General features: G+C 39.6%; 1 protein-coding gene across 6 annotated transcripts in view; it reads left to right on the top strand.

The window, feature by feature from the left end:
• The window catches only part of opa1 (OPA1 mitochondrial dynamin like GTPase), a 130,051-nt gene that overhangs the window by 46,497 nt on the left and 68,561 nt on the right, over window positions 1–14,993 (top strand). For all 6 annotated transcript variants that reach the window (XM_070883476.1, XM_070883478.1, XM_070883479.1 and 3 more), the window contains 7 exons: window positions 2,409–2,483; window positions 2,737–2,808; window positions 3,855–3,954; window positions 4,603–4,733; window positions 7,324–7,396; window positions 7,648–7,720; window positions 13,506–13,621. In XM_070883476.1, coding sequence (XP_070739577.1) covers window positions 2,409–2,483; window positions 2,737–2,808; window positions 3,855–3,954; window positions 4,603–4,733; window positions 7,324–7,396; window positions 7,648–7,720; window positions 13,506–13,621 — 640 coding nt within the window. The remainder of the gene's footprint in view (window positions 1–2,408; window positions 2,484–2,736; window positions 2,809–3,854; window positions 3,955–4,602; window positions 4,734–7,323; window positions 7,397–7,647; window positions 7,721–13,505; window positions 13,622–14,993) is intronic.

Below are 14,993 nucleotides of genomic sequence, written 5' to 3'. Positions count from 1 at the left end.
TGAATATAAAATGGTCAGACTGCAGGTGTTACCTGGTATTAGTAGATTTGTTCAGCTATGAGTGGAATATAGTCTGTGCACATCTTTTTAAAGTGGTTTTAAATTTCTTTCGATTTTATTGAATAATTGATTGGCTAAGTGCATTTATCAACAATCACAGGTCAAGGTTTTCACATGCGCCACTGGAAGTAAATTAGTCCAGTATTTACTGTACTTTTGGCTCTAGATACCTTACATTCTTGAGCCAACCTGTTACTCATTCACGCCCCAGTTGCGTGGCGTGCACTCATGCACTCCCAAGCGCACGCACTCATACACATGTACCTGTGTATGTACACACACGCACACCCTTGCTTTCTGTACAATTCTTACAAAAAGCAGTCTAACACACCTATTCAGGCCATGATCTCTCATGCACAACTCTGTGAATTATGCATGCATGCATTCAAACTTGCACGTTCCCAGTTCTCTCTCAAACCTAATCCTTAAACAAATATTGGCCAGATTCAACCTGCCTGACAGACATGAACATCATTCAGATGCTGATTATCAAATTGCTTACTTGTTAATAGTTCCCTCTCCTCAAAAACTCTCCCCTGACACTTTTGTCCTCACTAATTACTGCTCCATTGCCAATCTTGCTTTCCTCTCCAAGGTGCTTGAACGTGTTGTCAACTTCCAGTTACATGCTTATCTCTCCTGTAATTCACCATTTGAGCACCTTCAATCTGGTTTCTACCCCTCCTACAGCACTGAAACAGCAGTAACCAGTCATAAATAATAATCTCTATGCTGTGACCATGGTTCATTATGATTCTTTGTCTTCCTCAAACTCTCTGTAGCCGTTGATACAATTGACCACATTATCACCGTCCAATGCCTTGTTGTCGAACTCCATGCGATTATCCTAACTTAACTCTTAACTATTCAATCATAGCTGACGCATCTCTTTACAATTACTGCTCTTCCTATCCTTGCACTCTCATTTCCAGAGTCCCTCAAACAATGTTCCTTCTCATTTTTTCCCCCCTATGCGGACCCTTTGTGGCCATGTATGCTCCATATCTCTGCCAGCAGCGCAGGTGAGTGGCCTGCATGGGACCTCGTGATCGGCTGCGCACCTTAGGGGGAACATTGCTCTGAAGGATCCATCCTTGGCGCATTCCTCATCTTCCTCAACATGATGCCCTTTGGCAGCATCAATTTTGGACATGGAATCTGCTTCCACATGTATGCCCTACCTTGTCATAATGTCTCTTGACCCCTTTGTTGCTTTGCTGTCAGATTGCTTATCTGATATTCATTCTTAACTTCATCCACCTAAATATTGGTTACCCTGCCACAAACTCTCCTTTCTTACACTGAATCCATGGCCTTGCCTAGCAACGGTCTCAGGCTGCACCAGTTGCAGCTATAGGTCCTGTTTGACCCCTGAACTGAGTTTCTGACCTCATTTCCTCTCTCTTTGAAAGCCTGTCTACTTTCTTCATCTTAACTTCACCCAGATCCATGTCTGTCTGCTGCTGATACTCTTGTGACTTTGACATCTCCTGACTCGATTCCTCCAATGTTCTCCTTACTGGCCTCCCATCTTCCACCTTCCATAAACTTCAGGTTGTCCAAATTTCTACTGCTCATGTCCTGTCCTGCGTCAACCCTATCCTTACTGACCTACGAGGCCTCTGGTTCCCCAGTACTTCTAATTTAAAATTTGTGTCCTTGTCTTTTTTTTTTGTCACTGACTTCGGCCCTCTCTATCTCTGTAACCTTCTTTCAGCCCTACAACCCCCTCCCCTGAACTCCCCATTGCTCTCACTTCGACCTCTCGTGCAACTTCCTTCCTCCGCTCGACCGTTGTCAACCATGCCAGCTTTCTGGTTGCATTCCCTGAAATTCCCTTCTTAAACCCTTTTGTCTCTTCACCTCGCTCTTCTCTTTGAAACCCAGCTCTTCAATCAAGCTTTAGCTATCCTTTTTAATTCTTCCTCCTTAGCTTTTGTGTTAATTGTCACATGCCTCCCAGTGCCTTGGGATATTTTTCTATGTTAAATTAACTATATAAATGCAAGTTATTGTCAGTATTGCTGCAGCTACTGCCATCGCCACAGCTGTACAAAGTAGAACGTAGTTCATGGAAATCTCAATTCCTGAAATCTGTCAGACAAGAGCTGATATTTCAGGCTCTGATCAGTTGCACATCAGTGGCAAGATTTGTTTCTCACCAGTTTCATGTAGGAGGTGATTTCCAGTAAGAAAATTTACCTCTCAATTCTACTTTGCTTATGTAATTGTCTGTGGGGATACTTCATAATCTAACTGTTCTAGTGCAGTTGAGTAGTTTTAATTTGACTTGTACCTCTCAGTTATAGTTTTGATGCTGACGTATATTTGTATTTCTGTTTATGCAGCTTGCAGCATTGCGCAACGAAACCGAATTAAGAATGAGGAGCAGTGTAAAGGAAGGGCAAACTGTCAGTCCTGAGGTAAGGAATAATTGCATGTAATGATTTGCAGTTATAAAAAGTGTTCCATTTGGTACTCGCATACAAAATGGAATTTGTATTGTCTACGTTTTGAATGAAATGTGACAGCAATAAATAAAGCTAGTCTGCAACATCCAACTTCTGCTATATAGTAGTTGCTGTGGATTTATGTGGTATGTCTTATTGTAAATTTAACAGTTTGTTGCTGATTTAAGGTTATTGCTTTTCTTCATTTTATTTGTACGATTTATAGACCATCTCATTAAGTGTGAAGGGTCCAGGCCTGCAGCGAATGGTGCTGGTTGATCTTCCTGGCGTTATCAGTGTAAGTATCAGAAAATATTCTTTCTTCTGTAAATATAAAGGAGAATTGATACATCTATACCTTACTTTATAGAACTAACCTTATAACTAAAGGTCAGATTAATAGAGCTTCTCTATTGTGAGCTGATTAGATTCCGTCGGTGTTAGCAACATGCTATGAATTCCATGTAGAGAGGTGTTCTGGTCGAGGGAGGAAGGAAGGAAGGAGGACAGTAGGAGTATGTTTGAGTCTGTATGTATGTATTGACACATGCAGTGGAGCCTAGTCTCCAGCTGTCTTGGATCCCCTTGCCACTGGACCAAGAGCTTGCTCCGTCAAGCCCGTGTGGTGGCTGGTGTGCAACGGCCACCCCATGTTAAAAGAATTCACGCACAGGCATTTTCCACCACTTAAAATGAGTTCATTAGTCACCTCGATACTCAATTTTAGTGTAGAAGCAAGTCAACCTCGACCCCGAGGGACTGCCTATGATGATGATAGAATAAAGATTCTAACTACACTGAAAGCCAAATAAAACATGAAACATTTGGATGAGAACTTTGACAAGAATTTGCACTTTAGCTTTCCCTATGTGATTTTATTGCTTTACTGGACAACTAAATGGGGAACAAGGAGGGCACTCAAAGGGCCGTCATAGATCAAGGGAATTACCAAATCAAAGCATATCTGGTGGCATTGCCCATGGTGATTCCGAATTTACATTGTTGTAAGAGGAGGTGCTATCGTTTGGAAGTGGTGTCTCTAGCCTTTGAACAAATTTGGAAAAACGTGTTGGGGCTTGTCTTTTTGTTGGCAATGGTTCTCCATACCTTTGACTAATATGCTTCATGTTGTTCACATAAAGATTATTGATTGTAACATAAACACTAACATAAAAATTATTTAAATTTATTTAAATTTGCACTTGTAGATATAATAAACTAATGTGTTAATAACCCAATCTTTGTTCTGTTATGCATAGGTTGAACTTTTCTTTTACAGGATGCGAGCAGAAACATGTTCTGTTATATTATTGAGCTTTATGCCTCTTTTTTCCTATGTTGAAGACCGTGACATCGGGAATGGCTGCTGACACCAAGGATATAATTTTTAGCATAAGCAAGGCTTACATGCAGAACCCTAATGCCATCATCCTTTGTATCCAAGGTAAGAATTCAAAATGTATTTACTCAGAAAATTTGCAGGTGAATAAATATTACACTGAATGCTGTATAAATGCTGAGTACACTTAAATGTTTTTTATATAGATAACTTAATTTAAAATCATTTTTCATTTTATTAGTATTTTGTTGTAATGTAACATATTAAAGCAAAGAGGCACTGACCCAATTTTCTGTTTTAATTTTTAGTACCTATTTAAGTTACACATTTGAGGATTATACACATTGTGTGATCATGGTTAACATTAATATGGATTTGCATTTGTGTATATCTTGTCCTGTAACTGTCATATAGAAAAATGCAGCAAGCATTCTCTGTCAGCAAAAAATAATGCTTGGTTTATCTGTGTTCTGGTATTTATTGAGGAGAAAATGCTCTTCTTTAAATAGTGCTATGTGATTCACCTAAACAGACAGGATCTATTTGCTGTTTCATCCAAAGGATGGTATCTCTGCCAATACAGTACTCCCTCATTACTGCACTCAAATGTGAGCCTACATTACATGCTCACATCTTTGTGTTGGACTGGAGCTTGCAGTATTTTGACCCATAGGTGAGAGTTCAGTACATTGTCTTTTAAGAATTGCGTATTTACCCTAGTTGCAATGGATTTTGTGCTGTTCTGTCTTTCAGATGGGTCAGTAGATGCTGAACGCAGTATTGTAACTGACCTGGTCAGCCAGATGGACCCACAAGGCAGAAGGACGATCTTTGTGTTGACTAAAGTGGATCTAGCAGAGAAAAACTTGGCTAGTCCCAGTAGGGTAAGGGCCTTACAAGATTGGATACTTTTAAAATATGTTTGAAGCAAGCTTCTGTGGTATTTTAAAAGTTAAACATCTTAACATTTTTAGATCTTCTGAATTATGTAGCAGATGAATTCATTATTATCCTTGAATATCATTCAATCATTGTTTTAAGCTTCGTGAAATGGGCATTGTCTGGTTGCCTTTGTAGCTTGTTTTTCTGTTGTTTGCTTATTACAACAATTCAGTCGTGAACCAAGGGATATGGGGGTAGTATGGGAAGGTGGAGTTGAGGTAGAAGATCAGCCATGATCTTATTGAATGGCGGAATAGGCTTGGAGGGCCGAATGGCCTACTCCTGTTCCTATTTCTTATGTTCTTATGAATGACAATTCGATAAAATAAACACACTGGGTAAAAATAACATGAACAAGGCAAGCTTACTGGAAAGTATACAGCTCCTGTGTGCATTCCTCACTGGACCACTAGTTTTAAACGAACTAGACATAGTGTACACCTTTATATAATATGCTCCTAACCACATTGAGACGAGGGATAACTAGGGAGACTAGGGTGCAGATTATATGACTAATATATGTTCCACATACTGTTATGGGTAGATAAAAATTCATTGCAGTTAAAGTGAATGTAATCAGGGGCAGCATAGAACATCCTTGGGGAATGAAACAAGACTAAGGTACTTTAAAAATTAGATACTCTTGAACTCGGCAGGTGGGGTAAGCATGATCATGGTTCTGAACGTAACTATTAAGAGTTGAGCTCTGTGGAAAAAACAGCAATCTTGTCTGCCCATCTGAGAGTGATTTTCTTATAGTAAGCCACATTTACAACTTGACACACAACACACAAATTTAAAACCTATCCTACAACATTGTAATGTTCATTTATTGGGCTCAATTTTCCCCAAAGCACTTTTTTGGCATACTTGAAGACTTACTCCTGTTTTTGGGGGCCCAAGTATGCCCAAAACAATGTTCTAAGTTTCCCTGTTTGATTTCTTCATTTTGGCGCAGCCTAACCTGTCCTTTAGTTTTGGGGCTTGGAGCCTTGATCTGTGCCAAAGAGATCAGGTTGCCACGGTAACCAGGGACACAATGCAGGCTAAGGCTGGAAAGTGAAACATACAGCCAGCTCACAACCTGCACAAGCATCTCAAAATACATTGCAGCAACTTCATAAACACATTAAAATACATTGCAGCAACTTACCTCCATTAAATTATTAAACCCCCCCCCACCTCCTCCCGATGCCTGCGCCAATTTCCTTAACTCTCCAGAAGGTTTTTCTACAGAGGCCACTTACGCTGACGTAAGCAGAACTGGAGTAACTCTCAGCTGGCCAAAGTTGCCTAAATGGCAAGAATTGGCGCGCGTGGTAGGTTGCACCCACTTTGGCTGAAAATAAAACTTGACTAAAAAAATCGTAACTAACTGAGTTATGCCGGTGCAAATTGATCGGGGAAACTTTGGTTTTTAAAATTAGGCCCAAAAAAACGGCCTGCGCAAAAAAAACGGCGCAAATCAATGGGGAAAATTGAGCCCTTTATCTTGGCAGTAGCTATCTTGGTGACTTTGTGCTCCGTAGCACATTTCTTCAATTGATTACTTTTTACTTTAAGTCTACAATTGTGCTATAATTAATACATTAACTATCGTACATAGACAGGCTAAGTGAGTGGGCAAAAATTTGGCAGATGGAGTATAATGTTGGAAAGTGTGAGGACATGCACTTTGGCAGAAAAAAAATCAAAGAGCAAGTTATTATTTAAATGGAGAAAGATTGCAAAGTGCTGCAGTGCAGTGGGACCTGGAGGTACTTGTGCATGAGATGCAAAAGGACAGTAAGCAAGTACAGCAAGTGATCAGGAAGGCCAATGGTATCTTGGCCTTTATTGCAAAGGGGATGGAGTATAAAAGCAGGGAAGTCTTGCTACAGCTATATAAGGTATTGGTGAGACCACATCTGGAATACTGCGTGCAGTTTTGGTTTCCTTATTTGCTTTGGAGGCATTTCAGAGAAGGTTCACTAGGTTGATTCCTGAGATGAGGGGGTTGATGTATGAGGAAAGGTTGAGTAGGTTGGTCCTCTACTCATTGGAATTCAGAAGAATGAGAGGCGATCTTATCGAAACGTATAAGATTATGAGGGGGCTTGACAAGGTGGATGCAGAGAGGATTTTTCCACTGATGGGGGAGACTAGAACTAGAGGGCATGATCTTAGAATAAGGGGCCGCCCATTTAAAACTCAGATGAGAAGAAATTTCTTCTCTGAGGGTTGTAAATCTGTATAATTCGCTGCCTCAGAGAGCTGTGGAACCTGGGACATTGAATAAATGTAAGACAGAAATAGACAGTTTTTTAAACGATAAGGGGTTATGGGGAGCAGGGAGGGAAGTGGCGCTGAGTCCATGATCAGATCAGCCATGATCTTATTGAATGGCAGAGCAGGCTCGAGGGGCCGTATGGCTGACTCCTGTTCCTATTTCTTAAGGTCTTGTGTTCTTATACAATGTATGTAAACTGATTCTTTTAAGATTCGGCTTGATATTCAGATTATCTCTGGAATTTGTATATTGTACATCTACAGATTCAACAGATTGTGGAAGGCAAGTTGTTCCCAATGAAGGCTTTGGGTTACTTTGCAGTTGTTACCGGCAGAGGTAAGCAAGCCACAGTAAGATTCCATTGCATCTTTTTGAAAGGTTTCAAATGTTAATCCTAAATCACTTAGTCCACTAAATGAATCTCTTGTCAGAAAAGTATGTTTTCTGAAATGAGAATATGAGCAAGCATTATTTTGCCAAGGAAAAGTAACAAGTATTCAACAATCACCGTATTTGTAATGCGCTAAAGTGTAAATGTATACTTTTCTTAAAATACTTGTATATTTTTTGTGTTTTAAAAAAATTAGGCAACACCAATGAAGGTATTGATTCCATAAAGGACTATGAAGGAGATTTCTTTCAGAATTCAAAATTGTTGAAGTAAGCTTTTCAAACTTTTAGAATCTTATTTTGATGGTTTGGATGCCATTAGTAAAATTTGCTCATGGGTGAAGGTGAGTACTTGGTGTTGCACATTTGAAGGTGTAACACACACGCTACTACTTGGAGGCAAAGTTTCAGGCGTCAAAACAGTGCACCTAAAAATGTCAAAACAGTGCACCTAAAAATGTCATTCAATCTTTTGCGGAGTACAGTTGCTTTTCTGTAACAAATGCAATCAGGTTTGAGTTTATTTAGATAACTTATGGATCTCCTTTGGTGTGACTCGTGGGTAGTCTGGAGCATAGGACAGGAAGTGAATTGGGGAAGGGAGCTTGGCATTGAGCTCTTGGGCAACAGTCGGGGATCAATAACTGAGTGGCTTTCTGCTACATTGCAGGTTATTCTCAAGTAGAAACTTGGCCCTGCAGTGACCCCTGCTCTCTGGCGCTGAAAAAAGTGGGAACAGATAGTGAGAATTAAAAAGTTGCGCTGCAGGCTGTCAGCTGGGCAGCAATAACCAGGAGATTGGGCAGCATTGGGTAGTCAGCAATATGGCATTTTGAGTCAGGTAGGTTGAATGTTCCCAGGTCAGGTTCATGGCAATTTGCACAGAGGTCAGTTGAGTTGTGCAGGGCAGAGAGGATGAGTTACCCTGCCCTCAGGGTTTGGGAGATCTGGGTTGGGAGGAACAAAGAGGCTGAGTGTGTATCTTGCTCGTGCAGGAGAGAAAAACAATTGTTAAAAGGGGAAATGTCCCAAAAAATAGTAAGGAAAAATCAACAACTTTGTGTTTTTGTGCAGATCTCATTGGCTAATCATGAAACACCACAAACCAATCAGTATAGAAACATAGAAACATAGAAAATAGGTGCAGGAGCAGGCCATTCAGCCCTTCTAGCCTGCACCGCCATTCAATGAGTTCATGGCTGAACATGAAACTTCAGTACCCCCTTCCTGCTTTCTCGCCATAACCCTTGATCCCCCGAGTAGTAAGGACTTCATCTAACTCCCTTTTGAATATATTTAGTGAATTGGCCTCAACTACTTTCTGTGGCAGAGAATTCCACAGGTTCACCACTCTCTGGGTGAAGAAGTTTCTCCTCATCTCGGTCCTAAATGGCTTACCCCTTATCCTCAGACTGTGACCCCTGGTTCTGGACTTCCCCAACATTGGGAACATTCTTTCTGCATCTAACCTGTCTAAACCCGTCAGAATTTTAAACGTTTCTATGAGGTCCCCTCTCATTCTTCTGAACTCCAGTGAATACAAGCCCAGTTGATCCAATCTTTCTTGATAGGTCAGTCCCGCCATCCCGGGAATCAGTTTGGTGAACCTTCGCTGCACTCCCTCAATAGCAAGAATGTCCTTCCTCAAGTTAGGAGACCAAAACTGTACACAATACTCCAGGTGTGGCCTCACCAAGGCCCTGTACAACTGTAGCAACACCTCCCTGCCCCTGTATTCAAATCCCCTCGCTATGAAGGCCAACATGCCATTTGCTTTCTTAACCGCCTGCTGTACCTGCATGCTAACCTTCAATGACTGATGTACCATGACACCCAGGTCTCGTTGCACCTTCCCTTTTCCTAATCTGTCACCATTCAGATAATAGTCTGTCTCTCTGTTTTTACCATCAAAGTGGATAACCTCACATTTATCCACATTATACTTCATCTGCCATGCATTTGCCCACTCACCTAACCTATCCAAGTCACTCTGCAGCCTAATAGCATCCTCCTCGCAGCTCACACTGCCACCCAACTTAGTATCATCCGCAAATTTGGAGATACTGCATTTAATCCCCTCGTCTAAATCATTAATGTACAATGTAAACAGCTGGGGCCCCAGCACAGAACCTTGCGGCACTCCACTAGTCACTGCCTGCCATTCTGAAAAGTACCCGTTTACTCCTACTCTTTGCTTCCTGTTAGTTGCAGGCTCAGTACAGTATTATTGGCATGTGATTGCAATATTACAGACTTAAGATCTGAAAATTTTAATATTATAATTTGAGAAATTTTCTTCGATTCTGTGCATTTTCTGATTCAATCTTTTAATTAAAAAATTGAAATATTAATGGGGATGTGCGTGTTTTGAATGCCATCTATTTCTAGCATGCAGAGACAACAAAAAACACATTGGAGTACTTATACGCCTTGCTTAATTATTATTTGAAAAAAATAACATTTGTAAAACTTGAGTAACTTAATCTGATGTGATTATTTGTTGTGCAAGCCTTAAAGGGATAGCACTGCTCTCCTGCTCCTCACTTCCAACATGTATGGCATTATGCATTAGTAAAATATCTAAATTAGCATTTCATCAATATTTTGCTATTGTGATAATCGTCAAAAGGTACCCATTGTCTCTAAAAGGCCTTTTATATCATAAAAATAGAATGAAAGTAACTTGGAAAGTTGTGTAATAATTGGAATAAGATTATTTTAATGCAGTAGTGAAAGAATTCACAAGTTAATGTTATTGCTTAAATTATATTGATTTTTTTTTTAATCCATCTCAATTCACAAGATCTTTCTATAGCATTAATCATGAGATTGAAAATCTTAATATGGCCTTAGTTTTAGTCAGTTACTTGGAGAAATTTCTTGTTCACAGTATTGATCAGGGCATTGGAGTTGCACCTTGCTCTTTCTAATTACCGCAGTGGGACCAATATCATAGAGATAGACATATGGGACCATGATTTAGTTTCTCCTTCAAGGGATGTGTATCCAAAAAGTATTATCAAGTGTCCCTTTAACCCTGCACTAGGGTGTCTGCTTTATAGGCAGAGTTTGAATTTCTACAATCCTCTAACCCAGAATTCAGAGGACTATTAACTTAGTTGGAGGGTTTGAGTTCGATTGATAAAATGGAAATTAAACTTCATATACTTGACATTAATAGCTTCTGAGCTTATAGAGGTACCAGCCAAAGGTGCTCAGATGTATAGTTTATTCTTTGATATATGAGGCCTTCACTGTATCTCTGATATATTACAAACTCTTAATAGGCGGGTTGCTTATGACTCCTTTGTGAAAAGAGAAATTATATCAAAAACATTGTCCCTTGCTATGCTATGCTTTTTATAGTTTCTCGAAGCTGCACTGTGGAGGAAGTACAATTTTTCTTTAATCCTATTTTAAACATGGGGAGGGGGGGGGCTATGCCATAATTTAATGACTACAGCTTAATTAATTTCAGAGATTTGAACATTCTAGCTAATGTCAAAGGTTTATTGATAGTTTTATTTTATAACTTATTGGGAGCAGAATGTTCTTTGACTGAAGTAAAGAAGCATATCCAAATTCCAGTCTCCTGGAATTTCAGTGGCAGTTCTCACACGGCAGATAAACAGAAACCCTGGAGAAATGGTTATAAAAAAGGCCATTTATGCCGTTTATCCAGGGCTTCTGCCAAAAGATCAGGTGAGCCTTGCGGAAATTCAGGGCCAGTGCCTCTGCTTTACTCCTAGCATTTTTGAAGATCAAATGAAGCATCAGGATTGTTCTATGTAAAGACAGAGCAGTAGCTAACTGTGACACAAACTCCTAGTTTTTCCTTCTATGGTTATGGTTTTACAGATGCAACCTCTCAAATCCGGAGTTCCAAAAACCAGAATGTTCCGAAATCCAGACATCGCGCTGATCGGATTGGTCGTCCGAAATCTGGAAAATGTTCCAAAATCCAGCCTTTTTTTTTTTATAAACGCTGCACATATCTTTTAGATGGCGCATTAGAAAATAGTCGGCTGAAATCGAGCCATTTTTTTCTTAAACTCAATGCTCAGCATGTTCAACCAATGCAGAACAGTTACCGTTATTAAGCCGGATTATATTGTAAAAGCTCTAAAATAAGTCAAAGTTAAATGTTATTACCTGTACAGGGTATTTCTTTAATTACAAGAGCACCCAGCAGTATTACAGGGTTTAAGACATCCATTTGTATGTGTAGGCTTCTCAGAAGCATCTCCATTAAGGTATCCGTACACATCGATAAATCGGAAAATACAAGCCCTGTACAGCGTACACGAAAGTTGGCTGAAGGGTTTCGCATTTGGGACTTAGGATTTCTATTCGGAAATACCCGAACCTCGGCCCAGGCGTTTCCGGATTCGGGATGTGGGAAATATGATCCGAAATTCGGAACAGCCTCGGTCCCGAGGTTTCCGGATTTGGGAGATTGCACCTGTATAATTAAAATGTGGGCAAAAAGCTGATTACCATTCTAAAGTACACAGCTGATTAGTTCCATGAGTTCAATGTCCTTATTCCAGTATGAAACAGGCTGTAGTGCTTGTTAGATTAAAGTTGTTTTCAAGCTTGTCATATAGATTAGTATCTGCTCACTCAGCCAGTATAATTGTTATTGGTCTTAAATGTATTCATTCTGTTTTATTCTCTGGAAGGCTCATTTTTGCACTGGGTGCTCTTGAGTTGGTGTCTCATTTTAAACCCAGCTTTCAATATCAGTAGTAATGTGCTCCTTATTTTGTTAAATCTAATCAAATTTGCATGTGACATACAATATTTTTGTACTTTTTTGGTCAGCTGGTTGACTGATGTGACTAGAAAATCATCATATGTTTGAGTCTCCCAAATGAATTACTAAGAAATCTGGATGAGCGGAGTTTCCATAGCCCAATGTGGAGTGCACCCTCTTTCCCCATAGGGACACACGCCACTTATCCGAGTTGAGAGAGCCTAGACACAGGGCCCCAAGTATGAGCATTGCTTATTAATAGGAGTATAACCAGCTGAAACTTTTCAGTGTATTATCACAGAGCAGTGGTGAGCTTTGAGCTACTTGTCCACCCTGCCCATTAGCTAATGGCTTGCCAGATTTCTGGAGCAGAGTGAGAAGAACCCCTCCTTCCCCCGCCCCAGTGACCGATGTACTTTTACAGGTGTTAGCCAGACTGGTCATTCTGCAACAGTGCTCTGGAGCTGCCTCACTCAGGTACTCAATTAATACATTTGCCACAGGTTCTAAACTTCCACTACTGGGTGTACATCTTGGAGCCACCTTGACCCCAAGGAGACCCCACTTATCTTTCCTCAAGGAGGGTAGTCTGCTTTCTTTCACTAAATATTTTTTTGCTATATATCTGAAAATATAAACAGGTGAACAATAGGAACATTTTAAAGGATGTAGTATTTGTTATATAAAATCATATCCCTCAGAGTGTGTTATTGACTACCAGTCGGTGTGTCAGCTGCCACAACTTGCTTAGTTTGTGCTTTAATGGTTGGAACGTTCATGGCGTATGGAAACTTTGATTACAGTATTGTCATGTGGTACTTCAGGTATGTGAAGGTAGAACTCTTGTATATATGCAACAGGTGATTCTCTGCCCAGCTCATATAAACTTATTTTTCTTCTTCCTCCCTCTTTAGGTTCTTTCATTGTAATGTGTAGCTGTCCTCGTCCATTGAGGAGGGAGAGTGAGTTGATCTGGCTTCGCACTTCTCCTGACAGCTTTCAATACTGTTGTGGTTGGGTGGTGGGAGAGCAAGACTGACCCTGTCAGTTTTTCTTTCCTGAAGCATTCTGTAGCTTTATTCTACCCTACCAGTTAGCCTGGTTGGCAACTGACAAAACTCAGCCAGTAAGAACAGAGAGCTTGGAACTGCCGTCAAGATCCTTGACCTCTGATTCAAAGTGAACATTGAACAGTGGCAGTAACCAGGCTACTCAATGATAGACTAATTAAACCTTTTTATTATGCCTTCTGCATATGTGTATTATACAAGACCAATTTTGAGTTCCTTTACATTAAAGGACAGGAATGCTGAAAGCACATCAAGTGACAACTAAGAACCTGAGCCTAGCAGTATCGGACTGTTTCTGGAAAATGGTGCGTGAGTCTGTGGAACAGCAGGCTGATGCATTTAAAGGTAAATGTAAATCAATGTCGTATTCTGGGTTTTAAATTCATCTAATAACTAGATTAAAATTTGAATTGTTTATTCTGAGTATTTGAAACACAAAATATTCTTATTTTGTTTTATAACATGATAAGTTGACTAATCTTCATCTTTTTGCATTGATATTTTTGGGAGCTAGAAATAGAACTCTGAAAAGTAAAATTATGTTTTTTGATTCATGAGGACATTGATATTTGCTGTCATTGTATTCTGTAAAATAAGATATGAAGGTTCAGATTTAGTCATGAACACCTTTCTCAATTGAAGCATTATTGTGACTTAAACATAATCCCAGTAGTTAAAAAGCTGGAGAGTGAGTGTGTTTTCCTATATTTTGAATTTTGATATTGTGCAAAATCTATTATCTCATTTACCTGTATGGGCTGGATTCATTGAGTTGATCATAGAAAAATAAATCTAATTACTATGTGGAAAAAAGTACTCGAGAGGCTGATACCTGTGCAATCAGCAACAGCTGTCCCAGTGACACAACACATTAATGTGTTAAAATAAGCATGTATGTCAGTTCTATAATGTGTAAGTTCCTGTATTCTGGTTGAATTTTGCATGGTCATGGTGGGAGTAGCATCTAACTAAAGAGAGGATAACTTCTTTTATTTAAAAAAAAGGGGAAATTGAAATCATTTTTTGAAACACAAGTGCCTTGATGATGTCTGCTGAAGACTACTTTGGAATCAGGAAGAGCTTAATTTGTGCAAGAGTGCAGGTGATATTGCACACACTGCTGTATTGAGTGAGAAACATTGACTGATATATTGGTCTTTGAATAAGAAACATTTTTGTATATGTTAATATCTCCATACATTTCCTGTCAACTTTTTTCATTTTAAATTGCTATGTCCACATTTATAACAGAAATACCTATGTAAACTTCTTCTGCTTTAAATTACACACCTCCTCCTGGCGGCAGGGTGCAGTTGCATCTGTGTGCCCAGGTCCAATTATTTCCTGACCTCTAACTGAAGCCTACAATTTGTCTTGATTGGCATGTGCAATCCCACAGGGAATTGACCAGTCCTTCATATTTTTTTTTAAGTTAAATCAATGTATGGCAATAAGAAACTTTCATTATATTACTTGTTTTTACTTGAACTGTACTTGAATAAATTCCTGCCATAAACTAATAGCCTCATAGTTTAGTTTTGGTGTCTTATAATTATTTTCTCAACTGTTGTCCGTTCATTCATTTCCTTTGCTCCTTCCCTCTGCTATCCCCAAAAGAAACTTTCTGAATGGCAGGTGTTAGCTTGACTCAATTTTTAGTGCTCTTGCCTCCAAGTAAGAAGGTTGCAGGTTCAAGTACCAAACCGAGACACGAGCA

The sequence above is a fragment of the Pristiophorus japonicus genome, chromosome 6 (assembly GCF_044704955.1).
Source record: "Pristiophorus japonicus isolate sPriJap1 chromosome 6, sPriJap1.hap1, whole genome shotgun sequence".
NCBI lineage: Eukaryota > Metazoa > Chordata > Chondrichthyes > Pristiophoridae > Pristiophorus > Pristiophorus japonicus.
Note: the sequence above shows the minus strand (reverse complement) of the source record. Positions and strands in the feature narration are given on the sequence as shown.